General features: G+C 38.1%; 3 protein-coding genes across 3 annotated transcripts; all 3 read left to right on the top strand.

The window, feature by feature from the left end:
- On the top strand, window positions 1-1,026 carry LOC149382836 (uncharacterized). Its single transcript, XM_089629447.1, has 2 exons — window positions 1-299; window positions 369-1,026. The coding sequence occupies exons 1-2, from the start codon at window positions 15-17 to the stop codon at window positions 930-932; spliced, it is 849 nt and encodes a 282-aa protein (XP_089485573.1). The 5' UTR covers window positions 1-14; the 3' UTR covers window positions 933-1,026.
- Window positions 1,027-5,358: 4,332 nt separating this feature from the next.
- Window positions 5,359-11,950, top strand: TOPII (topoisomerase II). Its single transcript, XM_089628365.1, has 19 exons — window positions 5,359-6,020; window positions 6,309-6,601; window positions 6,700-6,766; window positions 6,856-7,126; window positions 7,219-7,418; window positions 7,511-7,720; window positions 7,821-7,934; window positions 8,045-8,155; window positions 8,248-8,412; window positions 8,506-8,847; window positions 8,945-9,078; window positions 9,167-9,515; window positions 9,592-9,778; window positions 9,868-9,917; window positions 10,007-10,435; window positions 10,522-10,705; window positions 10,803-10,864; window positions 10,957-11,068; window positions 11,150-11,950. Exons 1-19 carry the CDS (start codon window positions 5,439-5,441, stop codon window positions 11,737-11,739), a joined length of 4,452 nt encoding a protein of 1,483 aa, XP_089484491.1. The 5' UTR covers window positions 5,359-5,438; the 3' UTR covers window positions 11,740-11,950.
- Window positions 11,951-12,984: 1,034 nt separating this feature from the next.
- On the top strand, window positions 12,985-17,920 carry LOC149382838 (PHD finger family protein). The gene is made up of 13 exons (XM_089628773.1): window positions 12,985-13,135; window positions 13,213-13,564; window positions 13,962-14,139; window positions 14,219-14,268; window positions 14,374-14,466; window positions 14,563-14,651; window positions 15,001-15,079; window positions 15,180-15,262; window positions 15,453-15,531; window positions 15,642-16,359; window positions 16,436-16,510; window positions 16,816-17,332; window positions 17,419-17,920. Exons 1-13 carry the CDS (start codon window positions 13,104-13,106, stop codon window positions 17,567-17,569), a joined length of 2,496 nt encoding a protein of 831 aa, XP_089484899.1. The 5' UTR covers window positions 12,985-13,103; the 3' UTR covers window positions 17,570-17,920.
- The last annotated feature ends 2,645 nt before the right edge of the window (window positions 17,921-20,565 follow it).

Here is a 20,565-nt window from a genome sequence, read left to right on the forward strand (position 1 = left end):
CCTTACTAAAAAAAATGTCTAGAGCTTCTAATTACTCTCGAGATGAAGACAAACTCCTTTGTAGGGTTTACATGGAGATTTCGCAAGACCCAATCATCGGTATATACCAATCATCCGATCAGTTTTGGACTCGTGTTGCGGAAGCTTACAACAACGGCAAAAGTCCGGATTCAGAGATGCGTTCGACGCGATCAATCCAGTGCCGTATTCAAGTGATTGAGAAAGCTACAAGGAAGATGCATGCATGCATTCGACAAATTGAGAATAGACACCCAAGCGGTGCTTCAACTGAAGATATTGTGAGTAATATAGTTTATTATTTTCTCACGATTAGATTTTTACTTAACCATTGTTTTATCAACTTTTAGATGGATCAAGCTAAAGTATTGCTTTCACAAGATGAAAAATTCAAGAAAGGTTGGAAGTTTGATCATGTGTGGAACATTATTAAGAATTTTGAAAAATTCCAAGATGGAGCCTCAAGTGCAAGACAAACATCTCGAGGTTCATCTTGCCCACAAGAGTCAGAAAATCCAACTCCTGAATCTGCTAGACATCCATCTCCTCCTGAGCGGCCGATTGGGGTGAAGAAAGCCAAATTAAAAAAAAAAGTGGATGATGGAATAATGTCTAGAATTAGTGGTATTGAGGAAGGAAATAAAGAACTTCTTGAGCAATTGAAGAAGACAAGTGTTATCAGGCAACGCCACTTGGAATTGAAAGAAATCAAGGAAGAAAATAAAATATTGTTCCGGGATTTAAGTTCAATACCAGATCCACAGGTTCGGGCATATGTTCAAGCCGAACAAGCGAAAATTATGCAAAAGAGGCTTGAACAACAACAATCCCATGCACCACCTCCGACTTCTGATTCATATTCTCAATATTTTACCGGTCTCGGGGGATCCGGCACCAATCTTCCAGAATATTAGTTTATCTATTGTTATTTTATTTTGTTGCATTGTGTTTTTAATGTCTTTTGAGTTTTTTTGTTGACTTTCTTCTAAATTGCTAATGTAATTGTGTTTGGTATTAGTTGATTATGACCGTTTTAATATTATAATTTTCTTGCAATGTGCAAATATCATTGTTGTATTTTAAAATATTGTTGTCTTTTAAATTATGCACAATAATAAATTTTATATAAATTAAATAATTTTAGGGGTAAATATTAAGTAATTATATACAATTTGGGCATTTGGGTAAATTTTAAAACCTAAAAGAGAAAAAAAAAAAAAAAAAAAAAAATTTTAACGCGTAAACAGTGCAGCGCTACAAATAGCGCTGCACTGTGGGGAAATAACTTCCCACGCTAATATAGCGTGGCTTATTGCGCTCCAGTGGGGGCACTAGCGCAATAACAGGGAGGTTATTGCGCTCCACTGGAGACGCTCTTAGCTGTTGTTTAATATTTCAGTTGACGATTAGCTATATCATCTCAAATTGGGAATTCCAAAACCGTGGCGCTACTTTAGAGGCATCCCCATGTGCTTGTAGGACCTACTACTTTGAATACATGATCATCTTTCAAATTAGTTATAGGCAAAAATATTTAAAATTTACTTGAAATAATATTTATGTACTTATTTTTTCTTTTTGCGACAAAAATACATAATATTACATTTTGGTTGCATCGTATGTTTTTATGTCGTTAATCATTAAAAAAGTACATGTGGAGGGCTTTGATTTGATGAATATATAAATTATGTATTTTTAAAATAAGATGAATAATTTGAGGAAAAAAATATAAAATAAAATTAATAATGTACCCTCTTCATTAGCTTGAGCGTTTCGATTCGTCGCCGAAGTTCATGATGAGGCAGCTACAAGAACAATGTTGTTTCCCGACGGCGCAAGGCCGGTGAGAGTTTTGGGTTTGGTATGAGCATTGTTTCTATCCCTTCTTTATCCTTCCTCTTCTCCACCTCCAATATTCCTTTTTCCATATATGCATGCAATCAATCCAAAACCCTAAATCGTAATTCAAATAATTGATTTTAAGGTGAATGGTGTGGTGTTCATGATATGGAGGTTGTATTCTGGCTTTCTTGGGGAGTCCGTGTCGCCACGAAGAAGAAGCGAATAATGCTTCCTCCTTTTTCTTTTATGCTGGTGACGAACTTTGTGAGTCTCTATGAAAGCTGAGTCCGAGCCAATGGAAGTTCATGATGGCAAGGGTCTTGAATGTGTCCAGTGACATCGAAAGCGCATGCCAAGTGTTCGAAGAAATCATTGCTGCTGATTTGCTCTCCTTGTAGCTCTTGACGGTCTAAGTACCAGTTCGAGTTCGTAAATGGAAGCTTTTGACATAATCATAGTAAATGACAACAATTCACTTAATTAGTCCGATTGAATAATGGATAATTTAGCAAAATAGCCAAATAAAACCTTTAGAATTGCTAAATAGCCAAGGTTTTGTAAATACTAAGTAAATAACCAGATACCATTTAAGACATTTCTAAATTTACCAAAACGCTCAGACTCTCCCGCCCATAACACACGGTTGACTTTAAAAAAAATAATAAAATAGGTAATGTGATTCCGAGAATCGAGGAAGTAATAACTGCATTTAAAACTTATCATCTTCCCACCGATATTTACTCTACCATTAAGAAGAAAAAAAATCGCTCCCAAAAATATTTTCATAAACCAGCTCCTCTCTCTGACGAACTGTAATTATTTTGGCGACTTCCGACGAACTGCAAATATTTTTCAGACCAGCTCATCTCTCCGGCTGTAAGAGGTATGCATGTGTTATTTTTTTGCGATTGGAATTCTTATTTACTAATGTTCAAACTCGATTTACATATTAAAATTTTACAATTTTTTTTTTTTGGAATCGATTTTGAAATTAGATGGTATTGAACATTCCTCTCCCTATGTGTAATGAATCCGTGGATTATTGGTCATTAATCCTAAAATTTACACAAAACCCTATTCATCACAATGAAATTTGGGGGATCCGACTATTGTGATTTAAATACAAAATCCTGTGTCATTCAATGATTATTATGTTTATTGTAAATCCTTTTGAATGTTTAAAGTTGTTGGAATGGGTTTGTATATAAATCTTGATGTGTTATATCTATATCTTGATGCGCAGTAAAATGAAATCATGTATCAGTGTGTTAGTTTTCCCGATATATCATTGTGAATGCGTTTTCTAACTGGGTGTTTGGATGTTAGAAGAAAAAATTGGAGTCGACATATTTTGCAGTAAATCTGAGTAAATATTGGATAGTCTAAGTTTTTTGGACCAAATATTTATTTACACATATTTATTGATGAGTTTTGATGTTAAAAGAAAATAATAGTTGGCGACATATTTTGCAGTAAATCTGAGTAAATATTGGATAGTCTAAGTTTTTTGGATTAAATATTTATTTTCACATATTTACTGCTGAGTTTGGATGTTAGAATAAAACAATAGTAGTCGACATATTTTGTAGTAAATATCAGACAGTTTTTTTGTACCTTTTCTTTATTTACACATATTTATTAATGTAATAGTAATAGTAAACCATATATTAATGTGGATGGTAAAATTTTGTTAATGAAAATGTAACAATTATTTTTGGTTTATTGTAAAGAATGTTGGTGACGAAAAAGCTCCAACCGAAAAGGAAGAAACAGGGGTGAAAAAGCGTCTCAAGAAGAACGGCGAACCAGTTGCAGTGAAGCATGCCATAAATGAGAGACCAAAACGCGTTATAAAGAAACCAGCAATGCTACATTCACCATATGTCACGAAGAAGAAAGTAACAAAGCAGGTTGATGAGAATCCAAGCAACCAGCCTAGTTTCTCACTCAACATCGACGATGTCTAAACCGTTTATCTTGCTTTTTAATTCACCAGCAGGATTTCAAACTTTATTCTATTACTTAATGATGTGTATTTTGAGATTTATGTTTGCTAACTCTTTTGGTACTTGGATTCTTCGTTAATCCAAAGAAACATATATATGAGTAAACTTTGTCATTACTAAGACCTATATATTTTGATGTTATTGGTTAAACTGAAACATGACTTATGTAAATCTGGGTAAATAACCTATTGACGCAAATGTAAATGAACACTCAACCAACATTATTTACATAAGTTTACTAATCCCTACAGAAATCAACTTAAAATTTACAAGAGATATTAACAATTTATTAATATATAAACAAATCGGTGGTTTGATCATATTTACATAGTTTTACTGATCCCTAGCCTAGAGGGAAGCACCCGCGCGAGCAGTGGTAGACGAAGCGGAAGCGAGAATGTTATAGATATCAAGAAATAATATCTGGCCGAAAATATAAGAAATAATTTTTGGGCGTTAGAAACAAGAATTTAAATAACAGACGATGCAATATAAATCTGGCCGAAAATATAAGAAATAATATATAAAAAGAAACAAAAAAATTACAACTGCCACGTCCATTTAGTTTCTAAAATAAAGGGATCATTAATAGACTAAATCCTGTTCACACTTATATCTGGAAATACAATTCAAAAAATTTCGAGAATAAATTTCATCCGAAAATTCAAATTAGTAATTCAAAATTCAAACGCTAATGGGCAATTTTCGGATATAAAAAAACATTTTATCGGGCCACGTCATCGGAATGGCTATTTACTTAGTATTTACAAAATCTTGGCTAAATAGCAAATCATAACGTTTCATTTGGCTATTTTGCTAATTTTTTGTTGAATAATTCGGTTTTACTCATAATTTAATCATTGTAATACCTTTATACATGATTTTAAAACTAGTTTCAAAGTGATTATGGATTTTAAAAACTGAACAATCGGTTTCTTTAAACTGGTTTCAAAATTGGATTCGAATTTTAAAGAACCGAATAGTCGAATTTTGAAAATCAAATATTGAAAATGGATGTTGAATATAAGAAATTGAATAACCAACTTTTATTTTTGGTCTAAACTGGATCGTTTATTGGACAAAAAATTTCAAAACCGAAAATTCGAATTCGGATATTGAAAATGGTCAAAATTGAACCGAACCGATCCCGTTACAGGTTACAGTTACAGGTACAACTGTAGTTATGTGTAGATGGTTACACAAATCTGTTGGTACCTTCTAAAAGTTGCATATATATATATATATATATATATATATATATTTTAATTTTCACCGAGTTTCCCCTTTTTATTCAAAATGAAATCATGGTTTTAAAATAGGTGTCTATGAAATTAAAACATAATTTTTTTTGGGTTTGCGATAGAGACAGATATAGCCCAATTTGTATTTCGTGACAGCCGAGAACAGCGAGCCCAACCCAATAAGCACAATCCCGCCCAAACTTCAAAATTCAAATTCCGAATTCAAATCTCCAAAGTCGAACGTTTATTTTCCTGTCTCTCAAACACCTTAAAAACCATTTCTCACCCTTTCCTCTCTGCAAAATCAATCCCAAACACTAACCCTAAAACCATGGCGGCGATCGACAAGAAACGGCCTCTGCAGAGCGGCAGCGCCGCCAATTCCGCCGCCGGAGCCGGTGCCGGCGCCGGCGCGTCGAAGAAGACGATCGAGGAGATGTACCAGAAGAAATCGCAGCTGGAGCACATCCTTCTCCGACCAGACACCTATATCGGCTCCGTGGAGAAGCACACTCAGACTCTGTGGGTCTTCGAGAACGAAGAGATGGTCCACCGACCGGTCTCCTTCGTCCCGGGGCTCTACAAGATCTTCGACGAGATTCTGGTCAACGCCGCGGACAACAAGCAGAGAGATCCTTCCATGGACACCTTGAAAGTCGTCGTCGACGTCGAAGAAAACTCGATCAGCGTCTACAACAACGGCGACGGAGTTCCGGTCGAGATCCACCAGGAGGAGAAGGTCTACGTCCCGGAGCTGATCTTCGGACACCTGTTGACGAGCAGCAACTACGACGACTCTCAGAAGAAGACCACCGGAGGAAGGAACGGCTACGGAGCGAAGCTCACTAACATCTTCTCGACCGAGTTCGTTATCGAGACAGCTGATGGGAAGAGAAAGAAGAAGTACAAGCAGGTTAGTACTATTTGGTTAGGTACTATTTTGATTGCTTAGTTAAAATTAGGGTTTATTTGCGTGCTGGTTTGAATCTGATTTATATCTTATGAATTTGCGATGTAGGATTTGTTCAGCATATAATCTATCTGAATCGTCATTTTTTTTTAAGAAATTTGTTTGTAGTATCAAATAGTCTAGAGATTTTTATCTGTTTCCTTTATGGTATTTCGCTTCTGTAAAAGAAAATAGTCGAGTCGTGTTCAAGTTGATTAATTTGGTTATTTGTGCGTTTTTTTTGTTTGCAAGGTCTTCTCGAACAACATGGGGAAAAAGAGTGATCCGGCGATCACGAAGTGCAAGGAAAGTGATAACTGGACTAAGGTGACATTCAAGCCTGATTTGGCAAAGTTCAACATGACTCACTTGGAAGATGATGTGGTTGCGCTGATGAAGAAGCGGGTGATCGACATGGCTGGTTGTCTCGGAAGGACCGTTAAAGTTGAGCTGGACGGGAAACGAGTCCCCGTTAAGTCTTTCTTGGAATACGTTGATCTCTACTTGAGCTCTGCTAATAAGTTCAAAGAAACCCCTCTTCCGAGGTACATTTGCTCTTTCCTTCGGCCAGTGAGAGTACTATTTGGTTTGTTTTTGACATCTTGTTTGCTTAAAATATTTATAAATTTTTTGTTTGTTTCAGAATTGCGGAGAAAGTAAATGATAGGTGGGAGATATGTGTGAGCCTCAGTGATGGGCAGTTTAACCAGGTATACAGTTGTTTTGAGTCACTGCTATTGTTTTTATCTATATGCTGTGCACTTTATATTCAGAGAGTCTGTTTTGATTCTTATTTCAGGTTAGCTTTGTGAATTCGATTGCCACAATCAAGGGAGGAACTCACGTCGACCACGTAACGAATCAGATCACAAGCCATCTGATAAGTATCGTAAACAAGAAAAACAAGAACGCCAACCTCAAGGCTCACAATGTGAAGAATTATCTGTGGGTGTTTGTCAACGCACTTATTGACAACCCTGCGTTCGATTCTCAAACCAAAGAAACACTCACGATTCGTCCAAGCAGTTTTGGCTCGAAATGTGAACTACCAACTGAATTTTTAAAGAAAGGTACTTTCAATTATCTTTCAGAGTTTGTGACGACTACTATTTGTCTCCGTTATGCTTACGAGTTAAATACCTGTGTGACTTCTGACCCGCAGTTTCAAAGTCCGGGGTTGTGGATACACTTCTTTCGTGGGCTAATTTCAAGCAGAACAAGGACCTTAAGAAAACCGATGGTACGAAAACAGAGAGGGTTCACAACATCCCAAAGCTTGAGGACGCTAATGAGGCTGGAACAAGAAATTCAGAAAAGTGCACCTTAATCTTGACTGAAGGAGATTCAGCCAAGGCTCTTGCAGTAAGTTTGTTTTTTGTTTTTATTCAATCCCAATTGAGCTTTTTTTAATTCATTTCTGTAAATACAGTTTTTAACACTGTCGATTTATATAGATGGCCGGGCTCTCGGTTGTGGGTCGAGACCATTATGGGGTTTTCCCACTGAGGGGTAAACTGCTTAATGTTAGGGAAGCGAGTGTCACTCAGGTCAGGGACAATGAAGAGATTAAAAACATCAAAAGGATCCTCGGATTGCAGCAAGATAAGGAGTACATCAATGCAAAGTCGTTAAGATACGGTCATCTTATGATTATGACCGATCAGGTTTGATCACTTGAGCTCTCTAGTTTTTCATTTATTTTTTCCTGCTTATTTCAGGGCACCTATAAGAACAAACGATTAATTTTTTTTTCTTTCTCTACAGGATCATGATGGTTCTCACATCAAGGGCCTATTGATCAACTTCATCCATTCCTTTTGGCCTTCCCTCCTTAAAGTCCCCTCCTTCTTAGTGGAGTTCATAACCCCGATTGTGAAGGTTGGTTCCCATAATTAACATTTAATCTAAGTTTCAAGTTCTGTAATCGAATTTGAAGGTTTTGGTCATGGATTGAAATATTCTGAAAATATGTTCCATGAACCATGCAGGCAACACACAAAAATGGAAAAGAGCTATCCTTTTACACGATGCCTCAGTACGAGACATGGAGGGAGAGTCTGACTGGTAATGCACATGGTTGGACCATCAAGTACTATAAGGTGTGTGCTTTCAGCTTTTAAGCCAAAACAAACTTTAGTCTTTATTCAGTTTATTTTTTTATCGCATACCTAAACCATGTCATGTGATGTAGGGATTGGGAACCAGCACATCCAAAGAAGGAAGAGAGTACTTCCAGAATCTGGCCAAGCACAAGAAAGACTTTGCTTGGGTTAATGAACAAGATGGAGAGGCAATCGAGCTCGCGTTTAGTAAGAAAAAGATTGAAGAGAGGAAGAATTGGCTTCGTGGGTTTGTGGTAAGGAAATTTTAACTTGTTAGCATTCACATCTCTGCTTTCCCAAGAAAAAAAAGACCAAGAATTGATTTTCCTTTTCTTGTTGTCATACAGCCTGGAACCCACCTGGACCAGAAAGAGACGCTCATCAAATACAGTGACTTCGTTCACAAGGAACTGATATTATTTTCTCTGGCTGATCTACAAAGGTCTATTCCTTCAGTGGTAGATGGCCTAAAGCCTGGCCAGAGAAAGATCCTTTTCTGTTCTTTCAAGAGGAACTTTGTGAAAGAAGCGAAAGTGGCTCAGTTCTCCGGTTACGTTTCTGAGCACTCAGCCTATCACCATGGGGAGCAGAGTCTTGCTGGCACAATCATCGGAATGGCTCAAGATTATGTTGGTAGTAACAATATCAACCTTCTTCAACCCAATGGACAGTTTGGAACACGAAATCTGGTAAGTGCTCTTTTGTTTTTTTTAATCCAAAAGATTACTTGAATTTTCACCATTCTGTATATGTTTCATTTAACATATATAATTTGTCACTTCTCAGGGAGGCAAAGATCATGCCAGTGCTCGTTATATATACACGAAACTTTCTCCTATCACGAGGTTTCTTTTCCCGAAGGACGATGACCTCCTTCTTGACTACTTGAATGAGGATGGACAATCAATCGAGCCTGCTTGGTATATAATATATATTTTTTAACCCGTGACACAATGTAGATCAGCAAAACAACGGATGATATCTTATCAAGCTGTGTGTTTTATGCAGGTACATGCCTATAATCCCGACCGTACTTGTCAATGGTAGTGAGGGTATTGGGACGGGTTGGAGTTCATACATCCCGAACTACAATCCCAGAGATATCATTGCCAACGTGAGGCGATTGCTGACCGGAGAAGAAATGGTGCCAATGACTCCGTGGTACCGTGGATTCAAAGGGACGATCGTGAAAAATTCAAAGGAAGGAAACTTCACTGTGACAGGAACGATAGAGGAGTTGAATGAGACAACGTTGAGGGTGACAGAGCTTCCAGTTCGCAGGTGGACTCAGGATTACAAGGAGTTTCTGGAATCTATTTCTCTCGGGAACGACAAGGCCAAAGATCCTTTCATCCAGGTAAGTTATCAAATATTTTAAAAATAGCTGTAATTTTTTTTTAGTTCTTTTCTCATGTGTGCTTTTGTGGCTGCAGGGTTTCACGCAGCACAGCGATCACAGCTCAGTGGATATGCTGATCCATTTGACTGAGGAGGTTTTGCTGGCGATTAAGCAAGAGGGCGTTCTAAAAAAACTCAAGTTGACCAATTCGATATCCACAACCAACATGCACGTGTTTGATGCGAGTGGTGTGATCAAGAAATACGACACGCCGGAACAAAGTTAGTATTTTTGTTTTTTTTTTAAACTATTCATTTGAGCATGTATTAATGTTTCGGTTCGCTCATTCTCTGTCATTTTTGGCTTGCAGTTCTTGAAGAATTTTTCCACCTGAGGCTTGAATACTATGAGAAGAGAAAGGCAAGCCTAACGCGCTATTTTAATGAATTTTTCACAGTCCCGTCGAGTCAATAACGTATTTACTGACTCTTGTTTTATGATAAATGCAGAGAGTTCTACTGGATAACCTGGAATTGGAGCTATTGAAACTGGAAAACAAGGTCAGGTTTATCCTTGGTGTCGTAAGCGGAGAGATCGTTGTGAGCAATAGAAAGAGAGCAGATCTGTTTGTTGAGTTGCAACAGAAAGGATTTACTCCTTTCCCGAAGAAAGCGAAATCTGCCGAGCCAGAAGTGGCCGGGGCAACTGAGGATACCGAAGATGCAGAGGAAAACTCTACTTCCGAGGCTGCTGGGACGGTTCGGATCAGCGATTACGAGTATCTACTCTCCATGGCAATCGGAACTTTGACCCTCGAGAGAGTCCAAGCACTCTGCGGAGAGAAGGACAAGCTCAACAGCGACGTCGATGAACTCAGAAAATCAACTCCGAAGTCGCTGTGGGACAAAGATCTCGATGTGCTTGAGAAAGAACTAGACGTATGATACGTTTGTCTCATCTCTCCTCTCCGACTTACTAAACATCTTTCGTGGCTTGACATTTTTTTTTTGTATTTTTATCTCAGGAGCTCGAGAAAAGCGACGCTCAAGCTGACGAGGCGAGAAAGAAAGCCAAAGGCAAACAAATCGGAGCTGTTCCCAAAGTTTCCAGAGCCGCACCGAAGGCTCCGCGAAAGAATACTAAGAAGGCCACAAGTGCTGAGGCTGTAGAGGAAATCACGCAAACATTTGATTCAGCAATGGATATCGGTAAGCTACAAAAAAAGGCTTGCTTTTGAAAGAAGAAAAAAAATTAATAATCATTTCGGATGGCTAACATATTTTGGCTTAACTTTGCTTTTTCCAGAGAAAGCTCCCGAGCCAGCGAAGCCGAAAGCCAAAGCTCCTGCTAAAAAAGCAACTACTAAGGTCTGTGTTTGTTCCTTGAACTAATCACTTTCCTTTTTCGCACCCGTTTTTGGATATCAATGATCTCATGATTATCATTATTCTCAAACCAGGCGTCTAAGAAGATAGTGGTGAGCGACGATGACACCGACGATGATGAAGTACTCGAGCTCAAAGACCGCCTCGCTGCATATAACCTCGACTCGTCCCCAGAACAATCAACAGGTAAAAACTATAACGACCCATTTTGAAAGAAAAGACCTTTGCATAAGATTTACTTTGGACTGACTTTTCTCTCTCTCTCAGAAGCTCCACAGGTGACAAAGAAAGCACCGGCGAAAAGAGCTGCCGCGCCGAGAAAGAAGAAAGCTCCTGTGGTCGTCGTCGAAGAAGAAGAAGACATCGTCGACTTAGACAAAAACGACGACGACGACGACGACGACTTCGAGGCCGAACCCGCCGGAAAAAAGAAGGCCGCTCCGAGGGGAAAGGCGGCGGCGGCTCCGGCGAAGAAGAGAGGCCCGGCGGCGAAGAAGCAAGAGCAGTTGTTGGGCCAGAAGCTTCTGACGGAGATGCTGAAGCCGGCGGCGGAGGCGGAGATCTCGCCGGAGAAGAAGGTCAGGAAGATGAGGGAATCTCCGTTCAACAAGAAGAGCGGCTCGATTTTGGGAAGGGCGGCCGGGAAAGCCATTGCCGAGGAAGAAGAAGAAGAAGAAATGGAATCTCCGGCGGTTTCGGAGGAAGCGGCGGTGAAAGCGAGAGCGAGGCCTGTGAGGTCGAACCGTAAGCAAATGAGATATGTGGTGAGTGATTCCGATGAGAACGAGGACGACGATGACGATGACGATGACGTGGAAGAGATCAGTGATGACAGTGACTTTGACGAGGATGATTAAGATTCATAAGCTTCTTTAGTGAGATATGGTTTGTAATAGTTTCAGGAAATGTAGCTCGTTTTCCTGTTAATAGTTTCATAACTCTTAAGTTGAAGTTTGAACTAGCATTGTTCATGGTTTTGCTTCTTCCTCAAGTTACTCTTTGATTTTAGAATCTGTGTAGTGAAGCCTCTAATTTTAACTTGTTTGTAGTGAATCCCTTGATTGCACATTTTATATTGAATTGCTTGATTGGCCCTTAATGTCGCTCGGCCTAAAACGACATCTAACAAGAAAATGAATTGACCAGATAACGACATTTAAAAATAAAACACCATCTAACAAGAAAATCAGTTGAAGATATAGCCACAGACAAATAATGAACGAACTACAGTAAATCAAATTTGTAGGAGGCGCCAGATTAAGGTTCTCTCAACAATTATTTTTATTGTATTTTATTTTGACACCATTGATTACCGTAATAAAAAAGTGACCACTTAAACTGATTTTACTTATGAGAAATATGATTTTGCTTATTTTTGTATCTATTTTGAAATTTATTTAGTAGCACTCGCAGTTCTATATAAATACATGGATAAATTACATAAAAAAGATCTTTCTGTTATTTTCATACAAAGCACATTTAATTATGTAGTATGGGTTTTCAGGTTATATTCGTGTTCTTGATTTTGGAATTTTGTTTTGTATCGTCAATTTAGAATATGTGAATATGTGTGTATATATATATATATATATATATATTTGTTGCAATAAATTAGTTGCTAGATTTATCATTATTATACTAGCTATATTTTAGTTATTGTCAATTTCTTAAGGAAACGGGGATTATTGTCGTGTTACCTGGTCCATTAAACGACATGTCGTATATTAAAAAAACGAATTGTCGTACTTTACAAGTATTTCTAAAAAACGACATTTCTTATCTTTCAAACGAACTATCGAACTCGTATGTCTACAGACGAAATTTCTTATGTTAAAAAACGACATGTCGTATATTTGCAAACTCACCGAGCATTGTTGTTTGATTATCCGTCGTCCATGTGGTGCATATAAACGTAGATTTCAGTATCGGACCCTAACAACTATAGAAATTGCAAATGAGCCCCAACCTGTCCTTCGCTATATATCTACTCTTCCTTTACGCAGTCGCTCTTCTCTCCACTTTTTTCCATCACAGTAACTACGCTACTACTACTACTATATTTTTATTTATATTATTTATATTATTTATATTATTTATATTTAAGACAACACACACACATAATTTTTATTTTATTATTATTGTTATTTTTATTATTTTTGCGAGCGATCTCTAAAAACACACGAAAAATTCAAAATCAAAAGAAATCTCTCGCTCCTTCAATATGGCATTTCACGTAGCTTGCCCAATTACATGGTTCGTTACTCTAAAAAGCCCTTTCACTATATTTTCCCTCACTTTTTTTTCTCACTCTGGTTCGTTCTCTCTCGCAGCCGAAGAATCTGCTTCTGCAAGCTAGGGTTTCCTCGGAGCCTCGCGACCGCCAAGGCCAAGGATGGTTTCCTCGGCCAAATTCGGAGGCTTGAGGAGTTCCTCGAAGATCCATGGAAAATTAGGGTTACGGACGGGAAAGAGACGATCCAGGTCGCCGTTCCGAGGATCCCCGCTCCTCCGCCGCCGCTTCCGATTCCGATTTTACCTCCGGTCGGAGATGCCGTCGCCGGAGACGACGAGGCTGCTGCGGCGTCGGCGCAGGCCAAGCGCTCCGCCCTGCAGCGCAAGGCCGCCGCGGCCATGGTCGCCGCGGAGGATTTCGCGAGGCGGTTCGAGTCTGGTGATTTGGTGGTGAGATTATTTTTGTTCGATTTTTGGTTCTTGATTTTGAATTTTGTCTCTGTGGCTGTGCGATTTTTGAATTTATTAGTTTGAGGCTTCTTGTGAATCTGTGGGCGAGTGGTGTTACTAGGATGTGAGTGAAAAGTGTTTCTAAATGATTGAACTTCTGACTTAAAAGTTAACTTCTTGAGCTTAGAATTGACTATTCTTAGTTGGCTTTGGGGTTGCTTCATTGATGTTTGGTTTCGGTGGAAGAAAATCGACTTTTAATAGTCCCAAGTGTTTTTTTAATTAAGATTGCTACAACACTACATCTTTTTCCCTAAATATCTACCATGTAAAATTGCAGTTTTTATGAACCTAAAGACTTTAACTTGTCTTTGAATATACGCTGCTCATCGAACAGGAATGCGAGGGTGGTCTTGCAAGAGAAGAGCAAGGGCAGTCAAATGTTAATGTGATGTGCCGAATCTGCTTTTCTGGAGAGAACGAAGGGAGTGAGAGAGCAAAGAAGATGCTTTCTTGCAAAAGCTGTAGCAAGAAGTACCATAGGAATTGCTTGAAAAATTGGGCTCAACATCGAGGTACGATTCACCATCCTTTTTAAGTTGATTTCAGGCTAAAATTCCGCACATATTTCTAATCACCGAGGCTTATCCATAGATCTGTTTCATTGGAGTTCGTGGACATGCCCGTCTTGCAGAATTTGTGAGGTAATAACAGACTTAATGATGTTTTTAGGTTATTGTGAACTCTTCATGTTGTTCTTTTGTCTTACAAATGTGATGACGCATTTTATTCTCCCTTTTGTTGGATAGGTGTGCCGTAGAACTGGAGATCCCAACAAGTTCATGTTCTGTAAAAGGTGCGATGGTGCTTACCATTGTTACTGCCAACACCCTTCTCATAAGGTGGGTTTGCGTGCGTGTTGATTCAGTTTCATTTTTTGTTTGTATTTGAAAATTGCATTCTGATGTTTTTATTTTTATTTTTTATGGATGTTTCAGAATGTTTCGTCTGGCCCTTATTTGTGCCCAAAACATACAAGGTGTCACAGCTGCGACTCTACTGTCCCAGGAAATGGTTTGAGTGTGAGGTAATAGTTCTTAAATGATGGCTCAATTATAGCTTTTGCTAAGAATTTCGGAATCTTTGTATAATGAATGGGATTTTATGTTGAACTATGGGTTTACAAGCTGGTTCGAATATAGAACATGCCTTGTTCAAAACTGAAGTCATCACATGAGAATAAACATTTATTCACAACTTTAATCTGTTCTTGAAGTACATTGGCTTTAAATAACTAACCTTCTTATAAGTTCCGTGGCCTCCCAGTCGTGGTTAGGGATTTATTTTTTCTCTAATTTTTATTTACATTAAGCATTTCTGGCTGCTAACATTGGCGCTGCTTGTTTTCATTTATCACGGTTTATTTCTCTTGGCAGATGGTTTTTGGGGTACACTTGTTGTGACGCTTGTGGAAGGCTTTTTGTAAAGGGGAATTATTGCCCTGTTTGTTTGAAGGTGGTGATTTATATCTCACTTACACTTCTTTGGTGGAATTAATTTTTGCTTTGCGTCACTGACATGGAATCTGGATTGCGTTTATTGTCAAACTTTGTAGGTCTATAGGGATTCCGAATCAACTCCAATGGTCTGCTGTGATGTTTGCGAAAGATGGGTTCATTGCCAATGTGATGATATCAGGTGAATTATTAGCTTCTATTGTTTCTGGCCCATAATTTGTTACCATAACTTTTTGAAGGCTTGACCTTTTGTGGTTTTTGTTTCCAGCAATATGAATTTTTAAATTCTTATGTAGAAATATACCCTTTGTGTAAAAGATGTAAATGTAAAAATATATATGGATTCTAACCCAGAAAATGTTGGTTTGCAGTGATGAAAAATACTTGCAGTATCAAGTGGATGGGAAACTCCAGTACAAGTGCGCCACCTGTCGTGGAGAGAGTTATCAGGTTTGCGAAATTCTTTCAACCACCCTCTTTTACATCTTTGACCCATTCAAGGTGGTATAATAACTTCTCCGACATTTTTTTTTCTTTTGGGCTTTGAATACTATGTTCAGGTCACAGATCTCGAGGACGCTGTGAAAGAACTTTGGAGGAGAAAGGACGAAGCGGATCGAGATCTTATCACAAATTTGAGATCCGCTGCAGGATTGCCGACTCAAGATGAAATATTTTCTATATCACCATACTCTGATGATGATGAAGAAGAAGCCGCTATAGTAGCCAAGAATGAATTTGGACGGTCTCTGAAATTATCTCTGAAAGGGTTGGCAGAGAAGTCACCGAAAAAGGCCAAAGATCACGGGAAAAAATACGGTAGTAAAGGGTCTGCCAAGAAGAAGGGATACCAAACATCTGCTACAAAACTTGATCCAAGTTGCGAAGCTCATAATGATGGTCAACCCTTTGGATACATATCGGGCCACAACGGATTGCTGTCTCGAAAAGTCGAAGTACCGGAAACGTTTTCCTCTCCTATTGCCGGAAGTATGAGTCATATGGACGAGATTAACCCGATCAAGCATAAACCTGGAGTTTCGAAGCAAAAGCTTGTCAATGAAGTGATGGTGAAGGATGAAGATAGGGCTTCGAGAATTGTTAGAATCAAGAATGACAAGTCTGTTGATGTGGATGCCGTAGAAGACAATGGAAAGCTTCCCGTGAAAGGGAAAAAACTCGTCATTAACTTAGGTGCTCGGAAAATAAATGTAGCCAGCTCTCCTCGCTCCGATGCGTCAACGGGTCAAAAAGATCAAGAACTGTTGCCATCTAATGGTATATATATACACACACACAAACTCTGGATTCCCGTATTACTATGTCTGACTTGTACTATTATGTTCTTGATCAGGTGTTGAACACACGAGCTGGCGGAGAACAAACGACAAGCCTGTGACGGACAGGCGTGACCCTACTAACGGCGATGGTATTAAGCTTGTTATCTCTTCTTTCATCAATGGTTTTTTGTTTTTCTCCGATATATGTGCAATTGTGCATATGTATCCTTTTTTTTTTTTATAATTTTTTTTTTATTGTTCCCTGCCTGACACCACAACATTTGGGAACTTGAAACACTAGCAATTGCTAGGTGGGTACCCAGGTGTTGGTGAGAATCGAACTCGGGACCTCTTGAAAATAAACCAAGAACCTGACCACTGGACCACCAACACTTGGTTTCTATGTATCCCTATTATTATGTGAACGATAATCAAGTCTTGTGCACTTTGGCAGCGAGAAATGATCACGCCGGTCAAATAAAGGGTTTGAAGGTCGGAAGTATAAAATTGGGCAAGTTCAGGACTTCCGAAACCACGACCCCAGAACAAGCCCGCAGTGAAGTTCCCACTCCTCGAGCTGATAAGGTTTATGTGAGGAAACAATCGGAGAACAAGTTAGGGACACAGACCGAGAGCAAAGACAAGGACAAGGACAAGGACAGCCATGGTCAAACACAGTCCGTGCCCAAAGACTCGAAGCCGTTGCTGAGGCTCAAGTTCAAAAACCCTAGTATTATCGACAACCAGAACCTCCTTGCCACGGCTCAAGATGAAGAACGTAGTCTCATCAAGGGCCAGAGATCGAAACGGAAGAGACCGTCACTCGAGAAGCTTTCGATCGTCGGAGCCGACGCGAAGCACAGCGACAGCGTGGTTGATGAAATCATGAATGCGAATTGGATCTTGAAAAAATTGGGCAAAGATGCTATTGGAAAGGCGGTTGAAGTTCATCAGCAATCGGATAACTCATGGTGAGTTTTGTGTTTTAGAAAGCCTTTCGAATATTAATCACTTCGATGGCATTTTTTTTAAATATTAGTTTTTTTTTAATGTCCAGGCATAAGGGAGTGGTTGCGAACGTAGCGGATGGTTCGGGGACTGTATCGGTTAGACTAGACGACGGTAGAGTAAAATATCTCGATCTTTCAAAACAAGGCGTGCGATTTGTATCTCAAAAGCAGAAGAGGTCAAAGGCAAGTATGGTGTAAAAAAATTATATGTTCTGTTTTTTTATTTCATTTTGAAGCACTATATACAAATGAAGGCTATCCGCTCCGTCTGAGATATTCGTGTATTAAGCCGGGCCTTGCAGGTAGATCTAGATTTGTAGCTGATTTCGGTTCGGGACTAATTCGGTCCCGGTCCTGGTCCCGCGAGGAGTGACTGTCAGGTCATTCCATTTCTTTTTTGCTTTAGGAGGTTCAAACTGGGTGGTAGATATATATTTGGAAATCATTGTAATGAAGTCTATAGCGGAGACAGTACGTGTACTAATTAGCCTTGTTGAAAGAAATTTGATTTTGGTCAATCTATGCAATCAGCTTTTCCTTAAGACTCTCTTTTTGCCTTATTTCTTTCCACTGTATATTAGTCCACAATCAATATATGGAATCGGTAAGCATATAATAATTTTGTATTAAGCAATTCGGTCATTAAGTATGAGCATGTGGGCCCCGAGTAATCCGGGTTAACCGTTCAGACACCAGCTAGGGCTTCTATACATTCACCTTAAATCTCACCGCATTGCCACGTGTCGCAATGGCAATCAAGGGCTTCCATGCATATAATATTGTTGATCATAACTTCTTGCAGGTAGAGCTAGATTTATAGCAGATTTCGGTGAAGGACTAATTCGGTCCCAGTCTCGGTCCGCCCCAGATTTCGGAAAGGGTAAAATTATGGAATCGTTAAAAAAAAATGGGGGGTGTCTTGGTCAGAAAAAAACAACGAGTACTACTAGCGTAATTCAGTGGAGCAATAATAAAAGAAGTAGATGAAGAAAAAAAATTATTGAGCAAGATTGGAGGAGAGTTGTCAATTTTCCTCTTTTTCTTCACCTCGTTCTTCAAAACTCAAACGAAAAACTAGAACAAAATTTAAATAGAGGAAGCAAAATTTAAATGAAAAACTCATTTTTTATTTCTCTCGCTAAAACTGAACTTTCCCTTTTTTTCCGATGAGGAGGCAAAAAGTGGCTGAAAATCCTTTATCGGGCGCACTTTGGAGCTGACGTGGCGCATCAAATAATTTTCAATTTCCTTAATTTTCCCGGTTTTGCTCCAAATGTGCCGCATCTTCCGTCATAGCTCCAAAATGCTCTAAAAATGTGAATAGTCAAGATGTACTTCAAAAACACATCAAAAATTTCGAGACCTCGCTTCTGTTCAAATGTAAAAATACTCGATAAGTTATAGGAAACGGATTTATCAATCATTTCATATTTGCCAATAATTTAGCATTAATCTGGACACGAGGATATCTGAATTGTAGTACTAAGTAGATAGGCCATATGTAAGTACGTATGTATTGATATTTGCATATCAGGTGCTCCGTGTTAAAATGTCAAAAACAAGTTGGTCTAGTGTGTTTTTAATTAGATATGTACGGATATTGTTTGCTTGCTTTAAGTACACAAGTTAAGTTTCAAATAATTCTTCTCCCATCTAAAATTCAGAAACATCTCTCTAAAAATCACTTGGTGACCGTCGAACCGGCTGATTTGGCTCCATAGGTATTGTCCCATTTTCATGTTCCTGCACAAAATATAATTGTTCAAAAGATATTTTATGCTGGCAAAACAATTGATCCGGGCTTCAAAAAGATTAATATAGACTCAACTTCTACATATAGTCAAGATCAAATTTACCTTGCTCTCAATTGTTATTTCTACTGAGTGCTATTATATTGCTGAAAACTTCAAAAATATTATCAAGACACACCTTACGAGGTAATAAACTTAGTGAAAATATTATTAATGTATCTTTGAAAATTATTATCCTACTATCCAAAACACACAAACAAGGTTGCGTAGATTATTTTTCAAAACGTTCGTCCAAACGAAGCAACAAGTGTCAATATTCCAATATTCTATATCAAGCTTAAAAAAAAAAAAAAATCTCAGTTCAAAACACAAAAAATAACAGAATACCATCTTTAAAAATCTAGCAAGTATTTTAGAAAGCATGATTAAACATTTTGAAAAGAGATTAATATTTTTGAAAGTAGGATAATCACAAAAAGTATAAATGAAATTATAAAACACACATAAAGAGCCATTTTGCCTAAATCTTCAAACCACGTAGAAAATGTCAAAATCTTCAATGCATCTTTCAAAAATATTAATCATACGTGGAAATCCTTTATTGTTCAAAATATGAATCCATATTCTCCTTATCCATTTAGCTTAAATCTTCAAACCATTTACAAAGTGTCAAAATTATGAATACGAAACTTTAATGCGTGTTTCAAAAAGTATAATTTTACTAAATCCAAATATACCTTTGAAGTCGAAGACGCCGATGTGAGAATGAGAAGGGCCTAAACGCTTCTGTTTCGTATGAGGTATGAGGAGCGAAAAAAGGATAGAGCTACTTTGCCACATGGTTGGAAAGTGCGAGTCTTTTACAAAACTAATAGTTTAGTTCGAGTATATAGCTACCAAACATAATTAATGTGAAGTGCGACATTTTCTAGAACTTAAATTGTGACCGCTCAAAACAAATAAACGAATTCTTCAAGAATTGAGTTTCTAATTGTTGAAAGAGAAGTCTCTAGCGAGAGCAAATGATGGTCCAATATTTGAGAAAATAAATATTTACTACGATTTTTAAAAAAAATAAAAAATGAATATTTGTGAAGGTTGAGAAAATATTTGGGAATGATTTTTATAAAGGTTTGAGAACGTCTCGAATAAATTAAATTTTGCAAATGAAGATTCGGTGATATGTTGAGCTAAATAAATTGTCCGAAGAGCGAGAATAAATTATGAATCGTCTTAAATATAATGGAAATGGTTTAAATCGAATGAGTAAATTCTCGATTTAATTTCCTAAATTATTTTCAATTGTTTTGGACAAGACATATTAGTTTAAAAATAATGAAGGATGACTATGCAACAAGAAAAAAGTAGTGCTGCGGAGGAAATTGGAAGAGGCAACAAGGAGTGGCTAAATTCGAGTTTCTTTCCTTTATTATCCTCTCCTCA

Source organism: Urtica dioica, chromosome 10 (genome assembly GCF_054948205.1).
Source record: "Urtica dioica subsp. dioica isolate 48M chromosome 10, U.dioica_male_clone48M_v1_H2, whole genome shotgun sequence".
Lineage (NCBI taxonomy): Eukaryota > Viridiplantae > Streptophyta > Magnoliopsida > Rosales > Urticaceae > Urtica > Urtica dioica.

Bases quoted from the DNA above. Each gene is read 5' to 3' on its own strand.
- LOC149382836 (XM_089629447.1), top strand. From the start codon at position 15: ATGTCTAGAGCTTCTAATTACTCTCGAGATGAAGACAAACTCCTTTGT. The intron at 300-368 runs GTGAGTAATATA...ATCAACTTTTAG, and splicing joins GTGCTTCAACTGAAGATATT to ATGGATCAAGCTAAAGTATT.
- LOC149382838 (XM_089628773.1), top strand. From the start codon at position 13,104: ATGGCATTTCACGTAGCTTGCCCAATTACATG. The intron at 15,080-15,179 runs GTGGTGATTTAT...CAAACTTTGTAG, and splicing joins ATTGCCCTGTTTGTTTGAAG to GTCTATAGGGATTCCGAATC. The intron at 16,511-16,815 runs GTATTAAGCTTG...GCACTTTGGCAG, and splicing joins TGACCCTACTAACGGCGATG to CGAGAAATGATCACGCCGGT.
- TOPII (XM_089628365.1), top strand. From the start codon at position 5,439: ATGGCGGCGATCGACAAGAAACGGCCTCTGCAGAGCGGCAGCGCCGCC. The intron at 7,127-7,218 runs GTACTTTCAATT...TCTGACCCGCAG, and splicing joins AACTGAATTTTTAAAGAAAG to TTTCAAAGTCCGGGGTTGTG. The intron at 7,721-7,820 runs GTTTGATCACTT...CTTTCTCTACAG, and splicing joins TTATGATTATGACCGATCAG to GATCATGATGGTTCTCACAT.